We start from the raw sequence: 22,829 nt of genomic DNA, 5'->3' as shown, positions 1-22,829 counted from the left end.
GAATTAAATTTATTTTGCTTAATCTATATAAGGGTTGTTAACAGACTATATATACCTATACACTATTCACTTCAATTTCTTAATAAGAAAACATTTTGTATTTGTTAGAATTAAATTTATTTTGCTTAATCTATACTATTTATAAAAGTAATATCTTAAAGGTACTTAATTCTATTTTGTAAATAACGAAAATTATATTTATTTCAAACATATTAAACTATATTTTTATTCTCCAATGCTACCTTTATTATAGACTACAACATGCTAACACTAAAACCGAAATCAATTATTTACATTATGAAGCTGATTAATCTTATCTACTAACATGTTTCTTATGGCTCTACCGCGAATCAATTCATCTGAAGAACCACTTTCGCGAAAAGGTTCTTCTAGAGAAGAAAATGTTGAAACGCCTAATCCAGAAGAATATATTATATCGTCTTCAGGATCAGGCAACATAAAATCTAATGCTAGGTTGTGTAGAACGCTACATGCCATTATGATCGAAGCACACCTCTCAGGGGTGTAATGTAATGTGCGGTCCTTACTAAGGCATCTCCACCTATTTTTGAGTCTTCCAAAAGTATTTTCGATCACAACTCTGGCCTTCCCATGGATGGTAGTATATTTTGCCTGTGGAGTGCCTTCAGCAGCATCTGTGATTGGTGTCATCAACCAAGGCCTCTGTGGATATCCAGAATCCCCTGAAAAAATATTTTTTGCATATTGAATTATATAATCTTACAACAGATCACTTAATTATCTATGTCTTTATTTATAATTGGAACAACCTACATGTAAAAAAATAGTTACCTAAAAACCACACTTGTTCATTATTCCGGTGTAAGTCTTGGATGTACCTATTGGCTTGACTGTTTTCCCAAATAAAAGCGTCATGGGTGGCACCTCCATACTTGGCATTAATATTTAAAATTCTGCATTCACTGTCACATATCTACAATTTAAAAAATTATATTGGTATAACATAATAAACATTTATAATTTTATTAATATAAATTAGTTGAGTGATATCTCACCATTTGCACATTCAGTGAGTAGAAATGCTTTCTGCAGTAAAATAAATGCTCCATGTCTCTTTTTGGAGTGAATATGTGAAAATGAGAACCATCAATGCACCCTATTACTCCAGGGATGCCAAATTTTGTATAAAATCTGTAAATAAAGTATTGTAAGTGAAATTTTCTAGTATTAGGTAGCTATCATATTTGTGGTTATTCAGTTGATCCTGCTTTTGCTGTTTAACATTCTGCACTAAATTAGTTTTATTGAACTACATACTTATAATTATTACTTACTTGCTTTTTACTATATTTCGCTGCTCTCGTGTTGTTGGAAATTTAACAAACTTATTTAATATTAAAGGGTTAACAAGAGCATCAGTAACCTCCCTCACATATTTGCTTACTGTAGTTTGGCCTAAATATTTAGCCATTCCTACAATTCTTTGGTAGGAGCCTGTAGCATAAAATGACAAAGCACACAGCACCTAGAAATAAAAATGTTAATAGTTAGTAGTGTAGCTGTGTATTATACTCACATAGTATGTATTAGTTAATGTACACATTATAATGAAAGGTACCTACGTAAGTAGCTTATTTATTACACTTACTTTGTGTTCCAGGCTGATCCTTTTACTTGATTTTAGACTGGATTTTTCTTTCAATTCGCGACATAAGAACAAAAATGCTTCCTTACTTAGACGAAATCTATTTTTAAATTCTGTGTCGCTAAGGTTTTGCAAGTTAATATTTGCCAAATTCTTTCTGAGTAAAGCTCTCCTTGAGATTTCTCTGCAAATGTAATAGTAAATTTAAAAGATAACTTGTTGTTTATTTATTAAAATATAGTGTTAAAAAAATCACTCACCTTGTTTCTCTTTGTTCATTTCTACTTTCAACAATCAATCGCGCTGCAAGATAATAGTAAAATGCACTACGTCGTGGGGTGCTTCTTGATAATCTAAACATATTCTAACAAAATATATCACCACAATCACTAAAGTTATAATTTTATTCTTAAAATAAACTCCGACGAAAGTTTTCTCACTGTCAAATTTAAAGTGAAAAAACATTCGTGAAACTCGTAAGCCAGCCGTCGACACTTACGATACTATCCGTCATTTTATGCCTTCGTGCTAGCTATCTTCATACAATCGGCTAAGTTACGTTTCGTATTCGATACGATGACGATTCGAAACTTTACATGTTTTTGTTCGTGCTCTGAAAATTAGTTCAATATACGCACACCAGAGGCGCTGTTCAAGTTCCCATACAAAATGCTTTCGTTGACGATACGAATACTTTTTCGATAGTGATTCGTGCTAGGGGCACTGTACATACCTATAATAGGGTTTTGAGAACGAACTAAAATCACATGACACAGAAAACAAAATTATCAATTTTATTAGTATTATAAATAAAAAATCTTAAAGATTAAAGAAGAAATGTGGGTAGTTGCGGAGTTTTCAATAAGACCTAAGTTCAATATCTTCTTAAAACGACAACGATATGGAATAAAGACAACCGTTCCAACTAAAATTTACATTTACGTCCAAACCAACCCAACGTTTGCAAATTGCAAACCAACTGCCCACTACCTTTGATTACAATAAAACGTAAACAAATTGAAAAGGATAAACACTTTTTGTATCGTATTGAAGACGTTCGCACTACAGTACTTGCAAACAACCGTTTCCTCGACCGGTTTGTCGTGATGGACTTGCAATTGCATCGAGATGCACCGCCTAATCTTAGAATGTATCAAGGGAGTATACTTACTTTATAAGTCCTCGGCGAAAATTCTCACGTTCATGTTTTAATATTATAAACTTTTATGATCTAATTTTTTATGATAGAAAAAGATAACTCGGAATTTCTTTATTGTAGTCAGATTATGTGTAATGTAGAACTTTGGAGAATATTTACACGAAAAATGTATCACAGTGACATAATATGCTAAAAAAAACTACGAGTAGATAAAATTATCATTTTTTTATCAATGCTTTATTGTAAAATCAAAATGACGGGCTGGATTAAAGCCTTACTGCCTAGACCTTGATATGAGACCTTTTTTTTTAATGGGGAAATCTTGCATAGATATCCGCGGCCTCCAGGGAAAGGGCCGTGGGTTATGTCGGATTCCTACCGACCAAACCCCCACTGTGTTCCGTCAAGCCGCATCATCGACAGGGCCACGGGTATTATAGGTATTGTTACTCTGTAAACTAATGTATTGTAAAAAAAATGTATTTTTGAAGTAGAAAAAAAACTACCCTTTTAAGATGTAGTTATACCAGTAACCACATCACAACACAAAATTACCTAAATAAATCGATTCTTAGAAAAAACATGTCGCGTAAAAAAGTCACTAGAGCGTTATAGCTAAAATCAGCCGGTTAACAACGAAACCGCATGTAAACTTCCTCATCAATTAACTGTCTAATTCATGCATATTAATTTATCGATGATAGCACACACTACGACTAAACTATTAGCAATTAACATTTGTTCCGCTTTAAACACTTCCACTTTGAATGGCCAGGTAAATAATTAACGTATAGGTGATGTGATAACAATTAATTTACTTTCCGAGATGAGAATAGAAAGGTCGTATTTTGTTGGTCGTATAGGTAGACTGTTGGATTTATTTGGATAGAAGTCTTATATGGTCTGTGAAGTGCATATATGGCCTGCTAATGAAGACGATGATAGATTATTTTCAGTAAAATGAAACCAAATCAGTTGATTTCTTGTTAATTGTTATTTATATGTTTCGATATAGGTGTAAAAGAACTAAATTTTGAATTAACTAAACATCCAAAATCGCCACATTTAAGTGGTGCAAAAGTTCATCTAATAAAAGTCATACACAATAACGATCAATTCCTAAAAAAATCCACATTACGTGACATTACATGTTTTCACAATTTACCTACACTGTAACATCAGCCATAAACAAAATCGAAAGCAATGCATTACATACACGCGAGACAATAGGCGATCTTATCACATTGATAAATCGAGTGCATAGGGTTCTCGACTGACAAGAAACAAAAGAGCTCACTTATACAATCCACCTGAATCATTAATTACTAGCTTTTGCCCGCGTCTCCGTCTGTTTGGACTTCACATTTTCATACTTCACCAACGATTGGTCAGAGTAGAAGCTGGTTTTATATAGCTTGAGTGTTATTTTGCTGCTTGGAAGCTACACCATTAAAATTTTTAATCAAATCTGTTTCGTAGTTTAGTCGTGATTGAGTTATAAACATCCATACAAACTTTCGCATTTATAAGTATAAATGTCTAACGGTATAGCAGCGCTTAAATTAACGATACATATTTATTAAATAAATCGTGATGAGAATATATTATGTGAAATTCTTTCACTAAAAGGTCACCGACTTCCTGACTAACAAATCATTTCTACTGTAGTGGGTGTCGAATCAATATTTCTTGTTATTTATGTTTTTAGTTTGTCAAATTAGTATAGATGTTAATTGCGCTGGTAAAATTACCAGGTCCGTGATTATTTTCTCCAAAGTTTAACTTTTCAGATAAATTCAGCACAGAAATACATCGGATATAACGGTACGGAGTTTTTTAATCTACTTAAATACCTACGCCTATATTTCTTTTACCCCAAAAATTACTTGTTTTTACCCCAAAGCAAGAACATTTAAAAAAGAGCGTGTTTGCCGAGCACACGTGTCAGAAGTGAAACTTCTTTGGCAAGATTCAAAGACACCAAGATCGTACCAGGACGCGACCTTGAAATTTTAGTCTCAACGCGCCTACAGTTTCACTTCCAAAATGTCCAAATTAACTATAATACGGCGTTACTACCCTTCACCGCCCAGCAACAAAATCGAACGCAACTAATTATTCAACATCTATTGTACGGCGAGCGTTAGTGACGTACAAACTACACCATCTCCCATTGCGGCCAACAAAGAGCCATTGACTAGAGACTAAATCGTCAATGTTCGCGCAAATTCAACACTACCATAATATGTAGGGCCGTCGACACAATGTGGCTATACAATGTGTGCACGTTGACGCATATTAAGTTAATTTGGACACAATACATTTTTTATATGAGCCTTTGCAACTGAACTGTTCACTGTTCAGTAATGTATAAAATGTATTCTAAAATGTATAACAATGCAATATAATAATGCAGCGAAATTATGCTGATCACTAGTAGGTAATAGTTGAATAATGAATATTGTACATGAGCAAATCTGCGGGCGGAAAGCAGCAGTAGTCCTAACAAAAATAAGTTTTCTGTCTAAGACTAGATAAGATTAACAGTTAAAATACAGAAACATATTATATACTACTAGCTTACCGTCCGCGGCTTCGCCCGCTTTCTCTAAAACGATTTGAGATTTAAACTATCCTATCTCTCAAGTTGGATCTAACTGCACATGGTGTGCGAATTTTATTATAATCGGTTAAGAGGTTTAGGAGTCCATTGAGGAGAAACATTGTGACACGAGATTTATATATATTAAGATTTAAGTTGATTGATATAATAATACATATTTTTTTTATTACACCAGCAAAATACAAAAAACTATGTAAATTCAATTAAATACCTTCTGATAGCGTCCACTTGCTGTTCAGCCGGCAGCTCCACAGCAGCAAATAGTTGCATTTCACCATCGCGGCCAAACACACCCCCCGGAATTTTCCTGTCAAATATTGTGTTTTATTATGCAGTCTCATAATTGATGCAACTACACATGATTTGAGATTTTGTTGAGTTGAGTTCTACATATAATTAGAATATTTAAAAAACCTTTTTTTTTTAATTTGGATGATATATATATAATTATTGACAAAATAACACTGGTCTGCAAAAAAATTTTTTTTCGCGCTCCTTCTTATTTTTGCACAAGATTATTATAGAAGTGATACTTCTGAACAGAAATTAAGTTTTAAAAAATTTGTATCACGTCTAGATTTTTTGTAGTTTAATTAGAAAGAAACCCATTTTTTGTTCTAAGAATACATCGTTATTTTAATAATTAGGTTTGAATATTACAAATAATGTCAAGAAAACTATTAAAAACTATAAGATAATATAATTACACATTATATACATTGTTTCAATTAGTAGTTTTCTTTTCTTTTAATATTTTATAAGGAGTTTCGCGACGAATCGATCAAGTAAAATCATCAATCTTTGCTGCCAACTTATTATCTATATTTTACTATATTTTCAGTTAGCTTTTCCGTATCTCCTCTCAAACTTCTGGTGAAATGTTTCATAGTGGTCACCGGATACTCTTTTTACAGCTTTAGTCTGCTTAATTTCATAATTTAATTCTTATCTAGGCTCCCGCATTTGCATTCCCTAGAGACCACACTAAAGACTCGCGCTTTCGATGTTGCGTCGTTTAAAAATTCATAACACGTGATTCAATTTTGCTTTATGGTTGAAATTATTTACAAATTTTCATCAATATATCAGTACAATATAAAAATTTTACCAAATTATTAGGATAAAATCATCAACCGTCACCTTAAAACTTTACTTTGAACTGAGCGCAGCGGAGTCATGATGAGAACTACGGAAGCCCATAAATTCCCTTCAAATTAGTGTAAAAATAATGACTTCAGTAGATATCGTTCTAGTTTTATAAATTCAAGTCATTTTTATGATGAAAAATATCATAAAGACCGAATAAAATAGCATTATTGCAAGAGAGACTACTAAACAATACAGAATTTTGAGGTATTTAAAAACGACAATAAAAAAAAAATTTAGACGTGATACAAAAAAACTGAAAGCAGATCTAGATTCAGCATGTTAAGATCTCCATGTTTATCATATTTTTATTCAAAGGAGGATTTCTTTGCAGACCAGTGTAATTATTCTCTAAATGTGGAGTTCTTTTAAGTAATTATTTAGTTATTGAACTTTGATGTTTGAACAATTTTAATGCATTTATTTTCTTTAACTTGTACAAATTACACCTTCACAGAGGTATTGGGATGCTCTTACATATTCAACACTATAAGAGTGCTGTTTATGATTAGCTTATTTTTTTAAAGTGTAAATATTTTGATACATGTTACTGCTGACTACGCCATTCGCATGGGAACGGAATGCGAGCATAGTTTTGCTGTGTTAGTTTTTAAGATTTCTTTAGAATAATTATTAATATTGTATAATGATTCCTTAACTCCGGTCTGCACCGAGCAGACGTGGTTGTAAAGTTTCATTTTAATTGTTAAATGTAGTTTCTAAGTAAATCTGTGGGAAATGTCATTTACACTTAAAACAAGGGATACTATTTCCAACAACATTATAATAACAATTCATTGAGCTCTCTCTCATTTCCTTTTTTTCAATTACTCTCAACAACAATAGTCTACAATCATTATTACACTTAGCAAGACTCTTTTGTACCTAATAAACAATTGTTCAATTTTAATTACAGGAGTGTATGTAGCAATAAAACTATGTGAAATGTATTTCTTGTAAACATACCTAAGAAATTTCTTCAGGACACTCGCTATAGTGTATACTGAATAATTATCTACATTGACTAGTCGGCCAGTTTGCAGGAAATGTATGAGCTTCTTCATCGCTCCCTGATGTCCGGGAGCGCGGAATACATCGCGTCGTAATGGTGCTTCTTTGTTAAGCTTCAAGATTAGTACCTATAAAGTTAAACACGAGTAAGTATATCAACAAAGATGTGAGACATGTTTGTGGTTTATTTTTTTTCACCAGTCGGCTATCACTGATCTAAGCTAATGAAGATTAATTATTACTAGCAGAGACTACTGAGAATCAATCTTTGTTTTTTTTAGAGCCATATCTGAAGGCTTATGGAGCTATAGTCTAGCTCAATTATAGTAGAACAATTATTTAAATCATTGTATGAATTAGTAATAAATGGTTTATTTCTTAAGGTTTAACAACATCGAAAAACGAGTTTGGGTGCATACTCGATACCTACTACTAATGAAAAGAAAGCAATATGGTATAGGTACATCCGTTATTCGTACAAATAAAATCGCTAGGTATGAAATAAGATCAAATGTATATTTATGCCTGTACTTACAAGTAAAGGTCCAGGAATATCTTCTTTGCAAACCTCATGAAGTGGAACACCAAACTTGACTTTTTCTAATCTTCTAGGGTACGGCAATGAATTTGGATGGCCGCAAGAAGTAACCACATTACTTAAAGTAGCAGCTCTCCTATGCATACGCCTAGCCCAATTACTCATTTTTAAAACTTATTTCACTTCAATATCACTAACCCGCTTCAATCAAACTATCGTGAACACAAGCATTTTATGAAATTAAAAGGCTTGCTAACAGTGAAGCAGCAAATTTCTTCGTTTAATATCAATCACACCAAATATAAACTTTAACTTATTTTAAACCACATCATTATCACAAATTTTATTTAAATATTTTAGTCAGTAGCAAATAGATTTAGCTACAATACAACCTCGTTCAATAACGATACACAAACGACAAAAAATAGAGAACAAAATTATCAACAACTCCCACAGAAACAACTCCCAACCAACCAACTCTCGACTCGTCAATTCGTCATACAGAATACAGATACCATAGGAATTAATATATTAGAACAGGCCATTCACGTTACAATTTTTGCGCCATCACTATATTTTTTTTTCAATTATTATTAATCAAACGGAAGATCAAACTACATAATTTAATAGTAATAATAATTGTTACAAATAACGTGCAGCGTGCTATAGTTTTTTAAGACGATCACAGTAATTTTGTCGTGGTTTTGTTATACGGTACCACAGAACAGTTTTGTAAGGGCGTATTCAGAAAGAAAGCTTGAAACTTATAAGCGCTTATCGGCGCTTGTCAATGCTCAAACCAGCTTGTCAAAACCAGCATTGACAAGCTTGTCAAAACCAGCATTGACAAGCACCGATAAGCGCTTATAAGTTTCAAGCTTTCTTTCTGAATACACCCTTACTGTTCTGTGTACGGTACCGAAACCATAGATAAGTTGTCACTTGTCACTCGTGCTCGAGAGTCTTCTTCTTCGAGTCGAGTAATCGAGTTTGTTAAAAATTTTGACATCTCTGTGGACATACATGTCTGTGATACATGTCTTTAATCTTTTTGGTGTGACAATTCAAGGTAAAATTTAAAATTGTTGCGCTGCTTTGCTTGATATGTTAGGTTAAAGAAAAGAACATTACAGAAGAAGCTTGGTAGGTATTTAGAATTTAGATCCTGAGAGGACTTCTTACTACTTATAATATTGAAAAGATACGTTGTAATAACATCTTTAAACATTTAGATTGTTTTAAAAATGGCGGATTGGGATGATGAATGGCAGGAAAGTGAGCCGGTAGCTGCTTCGCCTCCACAAAGAACTCAAACTTTTCATTCGAGTAGAGGAGCACGAGGAAGCTATTCAAATCGAGGGTATAGAGGAGGGCAACGGTCTGCAAATACTAACACTGATTGGAGAGCGCGTGGAGATAACAACCGAGATGGTGACCGGCAAAACTTCCGCCAAGAAAACAAAAAGATTATATCCATTCCATCTGATAAAGTTGGCCGGGTGATTGGCAAAGGGGGTTCTAAAATCAGAGATCTTGAATATGAAAGTGAAGCTAAAATAAAAATCGGAGATTCTAATGGCAATGATACAAACATAACATTGCTTGGATCAGATGAAGCTATTTCAAAAGTAGAGAAGTTGATCAATGATCTAACGATTGATCGTAGACCCACCCCCAGAGAGCCAAGAGACACTATGAACACCAGTAATGGAAGCAATAGTTCTGAATTTGTTACTAAGAATGCAAATGGGGATGAGGTTTTTGATTGGAATAAACTGAATGCAGTCTATGATCAACATCAACAAGAGAGATGGTCACAATTACCAGCTATAGTAAAAGATTTTTACAAGGAAGATCCCAATGTTGCAGCTATGTCTCCTGCTGATGTTACTCGTTGGAGACTTGAAAATAATGACATACAAGTGCGGAGAACATTTGAGGATAGAGCAGATCTGAAACCCATTCCCAACCCAGTTTTAACATTTGAGCAGGCATTCCAACATTATCCTGAAATTTTGGATGAAATTTATAAGCAAGGCTTTACACAACCTTCTCCTATACAGAGTCAAGCTTGGCCAATATTAATGAGAGGTGAAGATATGATTGGTATAGCACAAACAGGAACTGGTAAAACTCTTGCATTCTTGCTTCCTGCTTTGATACATATCGAGGGACAACCAACCCCAAGGGAAGAAAGGGAGGGTCCAACTGTATTAATATTAGCTCCAACAAGAGAACTTGCATTGCAAATTGATAAAGAAGTTTCTAAGTATCAATACAGAGGGATAAAATCTGTATGTGTGTATGGAGGTGGGGATCGCAGGGAACAAATTAAGATTGTAACCAAAGGTGTGGATATTGTCATAGCAACACCAGGCAGATTTAATGATCTGGTTCTGGCTAGACATTTGAATGCTATAAACTTTTCATACATAGTATTAGATGAAGCAGACAGAATGTTGGACATGGGTTTTGAACCACAGATTAGAAAATCCCTATTTGATGTCAGGCCTGACCGCCAATGTGTTATGACATCAGCAACTTGGCCATCTGGTGTGCGACGTTTAGCTGAATCCTACATGAAAGACCCGATCCAAGTAAATGTGGGATCACTTGATTTAGCTGCAGTACATACTGTTACACAAAAACTCATGTTTGTTGAAGAAGATGATAAGGATGCCGCTCTGTTTGAATTCATAACTAACATGGACCCAAATGATAAAGTGATTGTATTTTGTGGTAAAAAAGCCACAGCCACACACATTTCCACTGAGCTTGCTATTAAAGGCATTGAATGCCAATCTTTGCATGGAGATAGAGACCAAAGTGACCGCGAAGCAGCTTTAGAAGAAATGGTTGATGGTACTGTTAATATTTTAATTGCAACAGATGTTGCCTCCAGAGGTATAGACATTAAAGACCTGACCCATGTGGTTAATTTAGATTTCCCTCGGCATATTGAGGAATATGTTCATAGAATTGGCAGGACAGGTAGAGCTGGAAAGACTGGTATTGCATTGTCCTTTATCACAAGGAGTGATTGGGCTCATGCCAAAGAATTAATTAAAATCTTGGAGGAAGCAAATCAAGAAGTTCCTGATGAGTTGCAATCTATGGCTGATAGATTTGATGCTATGAAAATAAGACGAGAAAAGGAAGGTGGTGGTGGTGGCAGGGGTAGGGGTGGCAGAGGCAGAAGAGATAGATGGTAGAAATATTTTCTGTGACATGTTAAGAAGTAAACATGACTTGAAGACTAAGCATGCATTCTAAGCAATTTTATCTATTTAGTGATATTTTTTAATGTATTTCAGACTTAAGTTATTTTGCTACCCTTCAGATGCAGATTATTTATATGTATAATATGACAAAATATGTTGTTTAAAATAAACATAATTTTGTACATGTGCCAATAAAAATTTTGCAGATGTCTCAGTATTTTTGCATGTTTTGTACTACTTATACCAATACCATACTTATACCATTACTTTTCAGCAAACAGCAAAAAGCGTGGTTTTAACCATTTTACTGTGTTAAAATCTATTCACTCTTAAAAGATAGTGGTGCTTGAAGCACAGATTGTCAAAATCAAGAAATAAAGCCAGAGGTTTTTGTTTTTCCATGCTATTGAATATTATTTCACCTTTTGAAGGTGTTAAAAAAAGCATTTAATATTAATTGTAGTAGTATTTCACTGAAGTATTTAAAGAGTGAAATCTTTTGTATAAATGTTAGATTATAAATGGAAAAACAATATGGTAGTTCTTCTCTTCTTTTATTGTTATTTTTTAACAGATCTGATGTGATAACTGATTTTTACTGTTAAGTTCCCACCAATAGTGTAGCTGGCATATTATATTAGAGATTTAATTTGCTGTGAAGTATTTTGAGAAAACACTCAACACAGAAACTGTGAATTAGACTTAAGTTTTGTTAATATTTGGTTTGTTTTTATGTACTTTATATTGTAGTTGTGTAATTAAAAATTTCATTAACTTTGAAGAACTTTTTTATTTTATCCTCATAACGTTAACATTGATTCGAGGTATTAAATCGTAATTAGCATTATTATTAGGAGTAAACATTAGAAGCATAACAAAACTCCATAAGTAAATACATATATAAATCTGGCAGAGTTTATCTTAGAATATAATATGTGACTGGACATGATCTTACAAATAGGAAGTGATCATTCACAAAATTTAATTCACTTAATTTAACATTGAAGTGCCTTAATAATATTATGCTGTGCCACACACAACTAGGTACATAAAGGCCGTCGTCACAAATTAAACAACAACATGAAATAAATAAATACGGTATAATCGCTAAAATTTTATACAAAGTAAAATGACGACAAAATATACTTTCTTGATATACTTAAACAATTTCTAATCGCTTCATTTCTTTTAATAATTCGACGCCCATTTTGGCTGGAGAGCGGGTGACGATTACATTTGCTTTTTCCAAAGCTTTGATTTTGTCCATGGCTCCTCCTTTTCCACCAGATATGATGGCACCGGCGTGACCCATCCGCCTGCCGGGTGGTGCGGTCAGACCAGCGATGAACGAAACTACTGGTTTCGCTTTTTGGCCCTAGAGATCATAAAACTTGTTTATTATTCGTAATACATCAAAAAAATGATCAATGCAGCATACAATGATTGTAAGATGCACTCATTCACTTGCTATGTTGATTGCTACATAAATGCATAGTATAATAATGTATTATAGTTATGGAGATGTAGTGTTTGTAATATAGAATATAGATACATGCTATTTTCTAAATGCATGAAATACAAACTCGAGTCTAGAATGATAGTAATGTAATAAATGTATTTGAAGAAATGTGTTTCTACATATAGACACTCATATTGTACTCTTAAATGCATGAGACTTTCATATAAATTAAATGTAACCTTTGTGAGTAGCTTAACCCGTTACCTTGCTCTGTCAAAACAAAAAATAAACTAAGCAAATAAATAAACAAAACATAAAAAAAAATAATGATAAAACAAATATTGGCACAAAACTTACAGTGTTGTTCTGAATCAGATATTCTGAAGCCAATTCCTCAGCGTTGCCACCAATCTCTCCAATGAGTATAATTCCTTTGGTGTTGGGATCCTTCAGAAATACTTCAAGGCAGTCAATAAAGTCTGTGCCGTTGAAGGGATCACCACCAATACCAACACATAGAGTTTGTCCCAAGCCAGTCTGGAAACATTGATGAAGACTATAATAATTGTATATTTTTACACATCATGTGATGATTAAAAATAATATTCCAACATCTTATTCTTATTTGTTACTGTACATAACATGAAATGTCCAGAAATATTAAAATATATGTATCAATGATATGTGTATCATAAGTTTATGCACATATCTTTCTATAATTTCTTAGATACATAATTTTTATTTGTATATTATGTATCTGTTTGCACAACAATATATCTTACTATTTGTCGCCAAATACGCGTCACGAGTTACGTAACATCAACCATACGAAATTTCAAGAGTAAGGTCAATACAATTTAATATGATGGTCATGGTTAGTATCACATATTTTAATACTTTTGGGTAAAGCATAAAAATTATTTTTACATAACAGATTTATTATATAAAGATTTGACAAAAATACAAATGCACATTGAACAATCAAGATTTAATAGACAGATAATAAGATATCAGTCATACTACGTATGTTTCGTGTCTACAATATCAGATGTAAGATAGGTGGACCTTTAACTGGCAAACAAATTGCAAAAGCATTATTGTAACTTCTTTTCTAAATTTTGAGCTTACTACAAAGCTCTTTATTTTGTGTACAATTCACCAATACAAATTTGAGATAAAATAAAATCTTATGATAGCAATCAAAGTTATGGTCAATACTGCATATGAGAATTAAGAATAGATATATTTTAAACCTGAGCTATCAAATAGTTAAATAAATTTACATGTCCATGAAATCAAAACCTCAGTTACAAGAAGTACATAACATTAACAAATACACACTTACAATAGTTGTTTGATGACAAGCCTCATATGTTAGGGTACCAGATCTCGACACAACACCGATACAACCAGCCGTGTGTACGGCGGCCGGCATGATGCCGATCTTGCACTTTTCCGGGGCAATGATACCAGGGCAGTTGGGGCCCACCAAACGGGATTTGTTTTGACGTAGCAACGCGTGCTTTACGCGCACCATGTCCTATAAACATAAAAATGATTGTTAAGTAAGATTATCATTAATTTCAAATATCTTTTTTATTGATGAATAGTTATCATACTATCTCAGTTATTAAATATCAGTGATATTAAATAATATTACTTAATAAATATGCTTTAATACTGGAACAATAGAATATTAAAATAATCTTAGACATAATGAAATACTTCATCCATGACTACCCACAACTTTTCCTTGGCATACTTATAAGTGAAATGTTATTTATGTATGATTATTTTAATAATAAGGGAGAGTTTTTTTATTTATAAAATATATCTTACATGTTGAGGTACTCCTTCTGTGATGCACACAATCAAGGGCACTTCTGCCTCAATTGATTCCATAATGGCTGCGGCTGCTCCAGGCGGAGGAACATAGATCATTGATGCTTCCGCACCTGTCTTCTCTTTAGCCTCCCTTACAGTAGCGAATACTGGTTTCCCAAGATGTTCAGTGCCTGCCTTCTTGGGGGACACTCCACCGACCAAGTTGGTGCCATAGTCGAGAGCTTGCTGACTGTGGAATGTACCCTGTTTGCCAGTAAAGCCCTGTACAATGACTTTAGTGTCTTTTGTGAGTACTAAGTTTTTTCTAGTCTCTGCGTAGGCTGATGAGAGTCTGACATTTCCGATCTTGAGCCCATCTGTAACTAAAAATACATAGATTAAACACTGTTCATGAGTTTTTAAAAGATAATAATTAATTAATACTATACATGTTATATTTATTTAATTATATTATGTAAGGCCACACCCTCATTCATAAATATCTAAAATAATAGTTTCCAGTTATATAAAAAATTACATCAAAACAAATCACACACAAAGATAGTTGGATGCAAGATAAGGAGGATAACTTATTTTTAAATTTTTATCAATAACAGTTATCTAATTAGAATGACTTAATATTCATTCGAAAACTTAAGTTTATTGTTTCGTATAATAACAAGATAGATATAAAATGTTATACCTACTTATTATTGTTAAAGTGTCTATATTATTTTTAGAATAAGGTCTACGTAACATTGACTGTAATAAAAACGACATTGGTAAAAAATGGTCGTAGTCCAAACTCTCAGTCCGATTATGATGTATCAGAAACTAATACAGAAATGAGGATCTAGAATACAGGTCCAGAATCGATGAAATTGATTGTATCAATAAACATTAATCATTTTACAAGGCTAATAACGTTCAATTAATAATTATTAGATGCAAATGTGCTAAGCAAAATCTACTACTTCATCAAGCAATGAAACTTACATAAACATAAAATATATCATAAATTACTTTTAAGAATAGAAATTTACCTTTACAACGAGAAAGAATTCGGAACGGGACAGCCATTATTTTATTGAAGAAAGGAGGGTTTTAAAGATTTTTATGACACTGACAAACAGCAGCCATTACGTAATGACGTATGGAATTGAGATTAATGCGTTCGGCCCGCAGCCGTCATGCCATGTGTCAAAACCAAGTCAAAACTCAAATGTCAGTAATAATAGATAATAAATTATCGAAAGGAAAATGGCGATTACTTGCTCTGTGATGGCGCATGTATTACAAATATTATTCCTACGATATTTTACACAAGTATTTCATAAAGAGCGTGTGTGCCGAGCACACGTGTCAGAAATGAAACTACTTTGGCAAGTTTAAAAAAAAAAATACCAAAATCGTCACCTACATCGTCGACTTTCTCCATGACGCGACGTTGTGGTATTGACATGACGTGACCTTTAAATTTTAGTGCTGATTTACGTGATTTACACAGGGTCAGTAGACAAGTCAGTCGCGGTGCCAATTTCGGCGCCGCGACTGACTCTCAACGCACCTAAAGAATTTTCACTTCAAAAATAATTAATTTATCATTTCAGGCTTCCCTTGAATGGCTAGCTTAGCCAGGCGCGGACGAAACGGTTAGCCGCAATTAAAAAAAAAAAGACGTGTGGCACTCGGGGACTGCCGTAAAGCTATTGCATAGCTTGCCTTCAAGCCACACCTCCCGTGCCCGTTGGAGTGGGGAGCGTGAGGTTTTTTCGTTTCGGAATTTCTGGATTCGATCCCCGCGCTCAAGGCCCGCGATAGAAGCTATGCAATAATAAGCTTAAAAACGACGTGTGGCACTCGGGGACTGCCGCCGTACGCCTTTACTACACCTACGCATTCGCGTGCGGCCGCGAAACAAGGAAAAAACTGTCAATGGCAGGTTTTCGCATATGATATTTCTCACTCTAGCACATAGATAGATAAAATAGTTGCGTTGCAAGGCCCGTGAGCTATTTTGGCGAGCTATTACATAGCTTCTGCAATAGCTTAAAATAACATCATTCATATTTTAATAAATGAGATAAGAGTATTGTGGAAGCAAAACTTGTAAAATCGCATATATTATGACGTGCTGAAATCACAGCCGAAATGTAAACTCCACATATTTTCAAACAGTCCCCGAGTGCCACACGTCTTTTTTTAAGGTCGCTGGATACGTGACGGGTTTTTAACCGGACGGGACGTGACGGGAAGTTTTGGAAACATCGTTACATACAAAATGTATCCAAAAACGTAACGTAGTCACGGGAACATCGACGGGCCGGGAACGTGGACGGGAAAAATATCGTCGGTGACGATGTTTAGCAGTCCCCGTCCCGTCCCGCCCCGCCCCGCGCGTGCGCCGTCCCGCCCGTGATTTCGTTCGCGCCGGAGAGATAAGTAGTGACGCCTTGATCCAATCCAAGTACCTATCGAAAATGGACGACGAAAAACTTATGCCAATGCCACGGTGCGTATGCGTTTGCACCACGTTCCCGTTTTGAACGAGGCAATCACGTGCCCGTCCTGCTCACGTCCCGTCCGAAGTATTTACCCGTCACGTATGTAGCGGCCTTTATTATGCCAATCAGCCAATGTCAGCCATCCAAACAGATGACCACAGATGACGTTTACAATTTACAAGCGTCAAGCGTCAATTCGTCCAATTAAAATATTATAATAGTTTTCTGAAGTCTCCTAGTTATTGTTTGTATAGGTACCTACTTCGTTATTTGTTAAACATTGTAATAAATAAAGACTTCGCCACGTAAAGTGCATATAACATTATAAAGTGTTTCTTTCGTGAATCAAAAATATAAACAAATTTAAAGCTTTAAAAACAAATAACTGTTAAAATGTGTGGTTCAGATAAGAAATTGGGTGAAATTCGTGCTCTTATCCTCGTTGGGGGCTATGGGACCCGTTTGAGGCCCTTAACATTGAGTAGACCTAAACCTCTGGTGGAATTCGCTAATAAGCCAATACTTATGCATCAGATAGAAGCCCTAGTTGATGCAGGCGTAACACAGGTAAGATCAATCGTTATCTAAAAAAATATCATAGAATGACGACTATTTTTTTTATGAAATATTGTGTTTTGATTTTTTTTTCATACTTACCTTTTTTCCATTCGATACCTGTTTTGTTTTGGCAAAATTATGACTAAACATTGGTGACATATTACCTATTTTGATGATATTATCATAAATTATTATTTAATTATTATATCATAATATCCGTAATTCCAAATAAAAAAAAATAAACATTTATTTCAGGTGATTTTAGCAGTATCTTACAGAGCAGATGACATGGAAAAAGAATTGACTGAACAAGTATCGAAACTTGGTGTGTCTCTCACATTTTCACATGAGACTGAGCCCTTGGGTACGGCAGGGCCACTGGCTCTGGCCCGTGATCTGTTGTGTTCAAGCCCTGAACCCTTTTTTGTATTAAACTCTGATGTGATATGCGACTTTCCTTTCAAAGAACTTGCTAAATTCCACAGGAGTCATGGAAAGGTATGTTGTTTCTATTTGATAAACTTAAAACATTAAGGTCCCAATTAAATTACTAAAAGCATAATATCTCTCATGTTCTTTGAGAGAAATCTTCAATAATATCTCTCATTCTACAGTGAAAAATTAAAAATAACTGTTAATTTTTGATACAGTAGTATTTTTTTTATATTTGTCTTCTCAATTGCAAGTTATTATTTAATGTTACAACAAAATCATTCATTTGAAAAAAAGGTAAATCTATTGTCTTTTTAAACACAATGTCATTTTATTATAAAGATTATGTTTATTTGTTTCAGGAAGGCACAATAGTTGTCACAAAGGTAGAAGAGCCCTCTAAATATGGTGTAGTTGTTTACAAAGATAATGGTGAGATAGAGAGTTTTGTTGAGAAACCACAAGAATTTATATCAAACAAAATTAATGCAGGTTTGTACATTTTTGTCACATTAAATAACATTGAAGATTTCATCCTAGATAAACAATTATGTGTTATAAATAACACCTAAGACAACCTTCAATTTATTGCATTTCTAAGTTGCTAATAAAAATTACTTATATTTCTCATAAAATCAACACATCCTAGTGATAAGATTCATTTAGATTAAAGCTCAGTTGATACTTGATTACTCCTAAATGGTCTTACTAAACTACAGTAATATCTTCATTTTACTATTTTGTCCTTCTATAGTATACATGACTAATCAAATGAAGATTATTTCTTGGTAAATAATAGATAACGATAATGTTTTTTTTTTTTATCAAGCTTTAATATCAAGATAACGCACCAATAATTTTTTCTGACAATAATTGGATAAATAAGTTATTTTCTATTTATAAGAAATATGTATAACTTATAATAAAATAAAAAAGCAAAATAACCATATTATGTTAAATTGTATTTACTGAAATAACAAGGAATAGTTATTTATGATGTCACCTATTTGTTATCTCTGCGTAGTTATACAATAACCTTTAGAGTTTAGTTTTACCATACTAGGAATATTTTAACATAAATTGTAGCTAGATAAAAGAATTCTGCAAAGGTTTTCAACCATATTTGTTATGCACAATATTGAATTAAATATCCGTAAAATATATAAGTAATAAGAACAAGGAACAAATTTTCAGAAGTATTTTAAATTGTAATAGATAAATGAAAAATTTTTTGAAGTGAAAATATCGAGGTTGTGTCAGGTCATTGCCGTCACGTGATGGAGTGGCGACGATTTTGGTATCTTTGAATCTTGCCAAAGAAGTTTCTTTTCTGACACGTATGCTCGGCACACACGCTATTTTTTTTCTTTTCTATAATATATCATCATTTATGTTGTACCTAGCTATAGTAACTTCAAATAAATGGTGTGACTGTATTGAACAACATATCTAGAACTAATTAAATAACTATGCAATATATTCTCATTGTTTTTTTATAATTTCTAGGTATGTACATACTAAATCCATCGGTTCTCGACCGAATAGAACTGCGTCCGACGTCAATAGAAAAGGAAGTGTTTCCGTTTATGGCACAAGACGGACAGTTGTATGCTATGGAGCTGCAGGGCTTTTGGATGGATGTGGGACAACCTAAGGACTTCTTAACTGGTATGTTAACTATTTTAATCTTAAGAGAAACAAGAAAAGAAATATCTGTTAATTTTTTTATTTTTTCTTTAATTTAAATAAACAAACAAATTTTTTATAAATTTAAGAATGACTACATGTGTTGCACTGATTCATCCGCGGGCAAGAGAAAAAAAATCTGTAGCCTATGTGTTATTCTGGTAAATAATAAGCTACATCATTGCCAAGTATCATCAAAATCCGTGGTTTTCGCGTGATAAAGTAACAAGAATTTGGTTAAAAATACGTTCAAATTCAAACTTTTACAGCTGTGTCGCGCGGTTACAACCGCGTACGAACCCATGGGCAAAATTAAGAATTCCTGTAGATCATTTGTTATTCTAATGTATAATGTGGATGTATTTCATCCAAATCAGTAGTCTCTTTTTCGTAGAAAACCAAAAATCCTCACAAATTTTCGCTTTTATTAAATTAGTTAGATATTATGTCTTATTTACCTAACGTAATACTTGTCCTTTGTGTATTTTACAGGCATGTGTCTCTATTTGAACAGCTTAAGACAAAAGAACTCGAGCAAACTGCACAATGGTGCTGAGGTTGTCGGCAATGTATTGATAGATCCGACAGCTACGATCGGTAAAGGGTGTAGGATAGGCCCTAATGTGACTATCGGTCCTGGAGTTGTTATTGAAGATGGTAAGTTTTACAGACCTTTAGAGAGTTAGTGTGTTTAGAGAGAAAAGTTTAAAAAAAATCATGAGTGGTTAATTTTGTCAAAAGCGAAAAAAAAATTACAAAGTTTATTCAAGTAATTTTATTATTTAGCAAACATTTTTTGAAATACTTTATTGGTGGTATTTTTAAGGTGTCAATTTTGTAGGCTAATTAAAATATGAGGTATAAAACGTAAACTGTAAATACAGTTATATAAATATAGCTTGTATTCACAGTTGTTGAAATCTCATCATCTACTTCCTTTGTAATATTTGCTATCACACAACTTTATTATGTTTAAAGATAGTCGATTTCTTACGTAATAAGTCATGACTCATTCAAGTAAAAAATACATACAGCTTCATGTTTCTATTATACACTTTCTGTAAATATTCACGATACTGAAAAAATATATTCCTTCTATTTCCTGTACGAGGTACAAAGAAATAATTTCTGTATTTTGTTAATGTTGAGTTAATGTTTTTTTTCAGTAATCGCCTTGTATCATATCATATCAAAGGCAATCAGATTTTTATCTAGTTACGACATAATTATACATGTATACTTGTTCTAATAAGAAAGTCTTATTAGCATGCTTGCATCATTTTAGATTAATTCATGGTAAAGCTGCTTAAACTACATTTACAATGCTAACAAAAACACATAAAATTAAAATGTTGAGATTTTTTTTTATTTTTTTCAGGAGCCTGTATCAAACGTAGTACAATATTGCGCGGTGCGTGTGTCAGGCAACACGCTTGGCTCGACGGCTGTATCGTAGGCTGGCGGTCCGTAGTTGGACGATGGGTCAGAATGGAAAACTGCACTGTGCTGGGCGAAGACGTTATTGTAAAGGATGAATTATATGTCAACGGTGGCCAAGTCCTTCCACACAAGTCTATTGCCTTATCTGTGCCAGAACCACAGATTATAATGTAAAGACTGAACAAGAATTGACAGTTAATTTATATATTGTATTCTGTATATGATAGATTTATGTTCCTTTTTGTTTTTGATCCAAGATATAATTTTTATTGTATTTAGTATCGGAATCCGGAATTGTATAACTTACAACCGTGATAGTTTCCTTAGCATCTAGAGTAAGCGTGAATAAAATGGGATTTGAATAATTACATTTCAATATTCAAGTGAGATTACCTATAAAACACTATGAATTATTCTTACTCATATGTTAAGAGAATTAAAAGGGAACTCCATTTAACCTTCAGGAACCCAGTTAGTTTATTTTTATAATTTAATATTATTTATGATACATATAATTTTATTTACTGTTTTAATCTTATATAAAATATTTAATGTTTAGATTTTTCATAATTATTTATTTTTGTTTGAATAATTTTATTTTATATTTTTAGAGGGTCACTTAAATTACTTTCATTTATTCTACCACGTGTAACTCAATTAATCTTTTTATTTTTCTTTTTATATAATTTAATTAATGACGCCTTGTTATTGAGTATTTTGTTTTCATTATTTTTTCATTTAATATAAAAACTAATAATTATTAAATAAATAGCACTGACATTTCGGATTTAATAAAACGGTTCCTTGTATAACGCAAACATTCCAAACGATGAAGATAATTTGAAGAGCTCTGGAAAATAATCAACAACAGACCTATAAATAGTAAACTGCCATTTTTAAACAAAATGTTTTTGTAAACTGATATAAATGTATTAATGTAACATTTCTAAATTATAAATTGTCTGCTAAATATGTAAATAATTACAATAGGTAAGTTTATTATTAAAATTATTATTAATGTGGAAATAATTTGTTTTCCTTCTCTATCATTTATTCAGAATAATTTATTTGCCAAAGAGAACCAGAATGGTTTTTGTCCTTCAATTATTTTAAACTAAATGAAATATATTGGAGCTTTAAGTTTGTAAAGAAGTTTGTGTCTACAGTCCCTGATACTAAATAGTAAAATAAATACTCCCTGAAGAAACTAATTATTGTCTAATTAAATTTTTTTAACCGAAAAGGAACATTACTTATTGGGAGCATAATATAAAAATATAGGCTAATATAAATTATAAATCTCTCCACAGAATACATAATAGTAGCTAAACGCTACAGAACGGACACTCTCCGCCTCCCGCCAAAATTAAACACTTACCTCACCCCGCACGATCAGACATAAAATGGTCCATATTTTTCTACAGGGACGATACGCAACGAAGAATGACAACATTAATCAAATTGACTTAAAGTAATTTTATTATTTTGGATTTGTAATTATCGTTTTTCATAGAAAATGGTTAGATATTGTGCTGTTTTCGGATGTATTTCATCAGAAAAACGCGAATTTTTTTTACGCTAGTCAAAAATGTGCCAACCAT

At 33.0% G+C, this 22,829-nt stretch overlaps 5 protein-coding genes across 12 annotated transcripts in view; 2 read left to right on the top strand and 3 right to left on the bottom strand.

The window, feature by feature from the left end:
- LOC123701076 overlaps positions 1-8,551 on the bottom strand; it is a 36,708-nt gene extending 28,157 nt beyond the window's left edge. For all 5 annotated transcript variants that reach the window (XR_006752672.1, XM_045648492.1, XM_045648494.1 and 2 more), the window contains exons 1-3: positions 8,102-8,551; positions 7,522-7,694; positions 5,621-5,716 (exon numbers count right to left, since the gene is read on the bottom strand). Coding sequence is in view for 4 of the 5 variants with exons in the window: in XM_045648492.1 (XP_045504448.1) it covers positions 5,621-5,716; positions 7,522-7,694; positions 8,102-8,269 (437 nt within the window). In the remaining variant the exon portion in view is untranslated. The remainder of the gene's footprint in view (positions 1-5,620; positions 5,717-7,521; positions 7,695-8,101) is intronic.
- On the bottom strand, positions 279-1,975 carry LOC123701077 (putative nuclease HARBI1). The gene is made up of 5 exons (XM_045648495.1): positions 1,631-1,975; positions 1,317-1,507; positions 1,038-1,173; positions 814-955; positions 279-704 (listed from the first exon to the last, which is right to left on the bottom strand). The coding sequence occupies exons 2-5, from the start codon at positions 1,451-1,453 to the stop codon at positions 283-285; spliced, it is 837 nt and encodes a 278-aa protein (XP_045504451.1). The 5' UTR covers positions 1,454-1,507; positions 1,631-1,975; the 3' UTR covers positions 279-282.
- Positions 8,552-9,116: 565 nt separating the features above from the next.
- LOC123700700 (probable ATP-dependent RNA helicase DDX43) lies at positions 9,117-11,542 on the top strand. Its single transcript, XM_045648004.1, has one exon. It carries the CDS (start codon positions 9,349-9,351, stop codon positions 11,314-11,316), a length of 1,968 nt encoding a protein of 655 aa, XP_045503960.1. The 5' UTR covers positions 9,117-9,348; the 3' UTR covers positions 11,317-11,542.
- A 553-nt stretch (positions 11,543-12,095) lies between these two features.
- Positions 12,096-15,795, bottom strand: LOC123700701 (succinate--CoA ligase [ADP/GDP-forming] subunit alpha, mitochondrial). 4 transcript variants are annotated; one of them, XM_045648005.1, is made up of 6 exons: positions 15,652-15,795; positions 14,624-14,991; positions 14,130-14,324; positions 13,142-13,321; positions 13,049-13,054; positions 12,096-12,700 (listed from the first exon to the last, which is right to left on the bottom strand). In XM_045648005.1, the coding sequence occupies exons 1-6, from the start codon at positions 15,686-15,688 to the stop codon at positions 12,485-12,487; spliced, it is 1,002 nt and encodes a 333-aa protein (XP_045503961.1). In that variant the 5' UTR covers positions 15,689-15,795; the 3' UTR covers positions 12,096-12,484. The 4 variants fall into 4 exon arrangements, with proteins under 4 accessions (XP_045503961.1, XP_045503963.1, XP_045503962.1 ...); XM_045648007.1 differs by having other exon boundaries at positions 14,624-14,985; XM_045648006.1 differs by lacking the exon at positions 13,049-13,054.
- A 1,471-nt stretch (positions 15,796-17,266) lies between these two features.
- On the top strand, positions 17,267-22,221 carry LOC123700884 (mannose-1-phosphate guanyltransferase beta). The gene is made up of 6 exons (XM_045648250.1): positions 17,267-17,679; positions 17,926-18,168; positions 18,465-18,594; positions 19,609-19,770; positions 20,281-20,445; positions 21,167-22,221. Exons 1-6 carry the CDS (start codon positions 17,506-17,508, stop codon positions 21,400-21,402), a joined length of 1,110 nt encoding a protein of 369 aa, XP_045504206.1. The 5' UTR covers positions 17,267-17,505; the 3' UTR covers positions 21,403-22,221.
- The last annotated feature ends 608 nt before the right edge of the window (positions 22,222-22,829 follow it).

Source organism: Colias croceus, chromosome 20 (assembly GCF_905220415.1).
Source record: "Colias croceus chromosome 20, ilColCroc2.1".
Classification (NCBI taxonomy): Eukaryota; Metazoa; Arthropoda; class Insecta; order Lepidoptera; family Pieridae; genus Colias; species Colias croceus.
Note: the sequence above shows the minus strand (reverse complement) of the source record. Positions and strands in the feature narration are given on the sequence as shown.

Bases quoted from the DNA above. Each gene is read 5' to 3' on its own strand.
- LOC123701077 (XM_045648495.1), bottom strand. From the start codon at position 1,453: ATGGCTAAATATTTAGGCCAAACTACAGTAAGCAAATATGTGAGGGAG. The intron at 1,174-1,316 runs GTAAGTAATAAT...CTTTATTTACAG, and splicing joins CGAAATATAGTAAAAAGCAA to ATTTTATACAAAATTTGGCA. The intron at 705-813 runs GTAACTATTTTT...ATATTTTTTCAG, and splicing joins TGAACAAGTGTGGTTTTTAG to GGGATTCTGGATATCCACAG.
- LOC123700700 (XM_045648004.1), top strand. From the start codon at position 9,349: ATGGCGGATTGGGATGATGAATGGCAGGAAAGTGAGCCGGTAGCTGCT.
- LOC123700701 (XM_045648005.1), bottom strand. From the start codon at position 15,688: ATGGCTGTCCCGTTCCGAATTCTTTCTCGTTGTAAAG. The intron at 14,992-15,651 runs GTAAATTTCTAT...ATGTATTTTTAG, and splicing joins AATTCTTTCTCGTTGTAAAG to TTACAGATGGGCTCAAGATC. The intron at 14,325-14,623 runs GTAAGATATATT...TTATGTTTATAG, and splicing joins CAGAAGGAGTACCTCAACAT to GACATGGTGCGCGTAAAGCA.
- LOC123700884 (XM_045648250.1), top strand. From the start codon at position 17,506: ATGTGTGGTTCAGATAAGAAATTGGGTGAAATTCGTGCTCTTATCCTC. The intron at 17,680-17,925 runs GTAAGATCAATC...CATTTATTTCAG, and splicing joins TTGATGCAGGCGTAACACAG to GTGATTTTAGCAGTATCTTA. The intron at 19,771-20,280 runs GTATGTTAACTA...TGTATTTTACAG, and splicing joins ACCTAAGGACTTCTTAACTG to GCATGTGTCTCTATTTGAAC.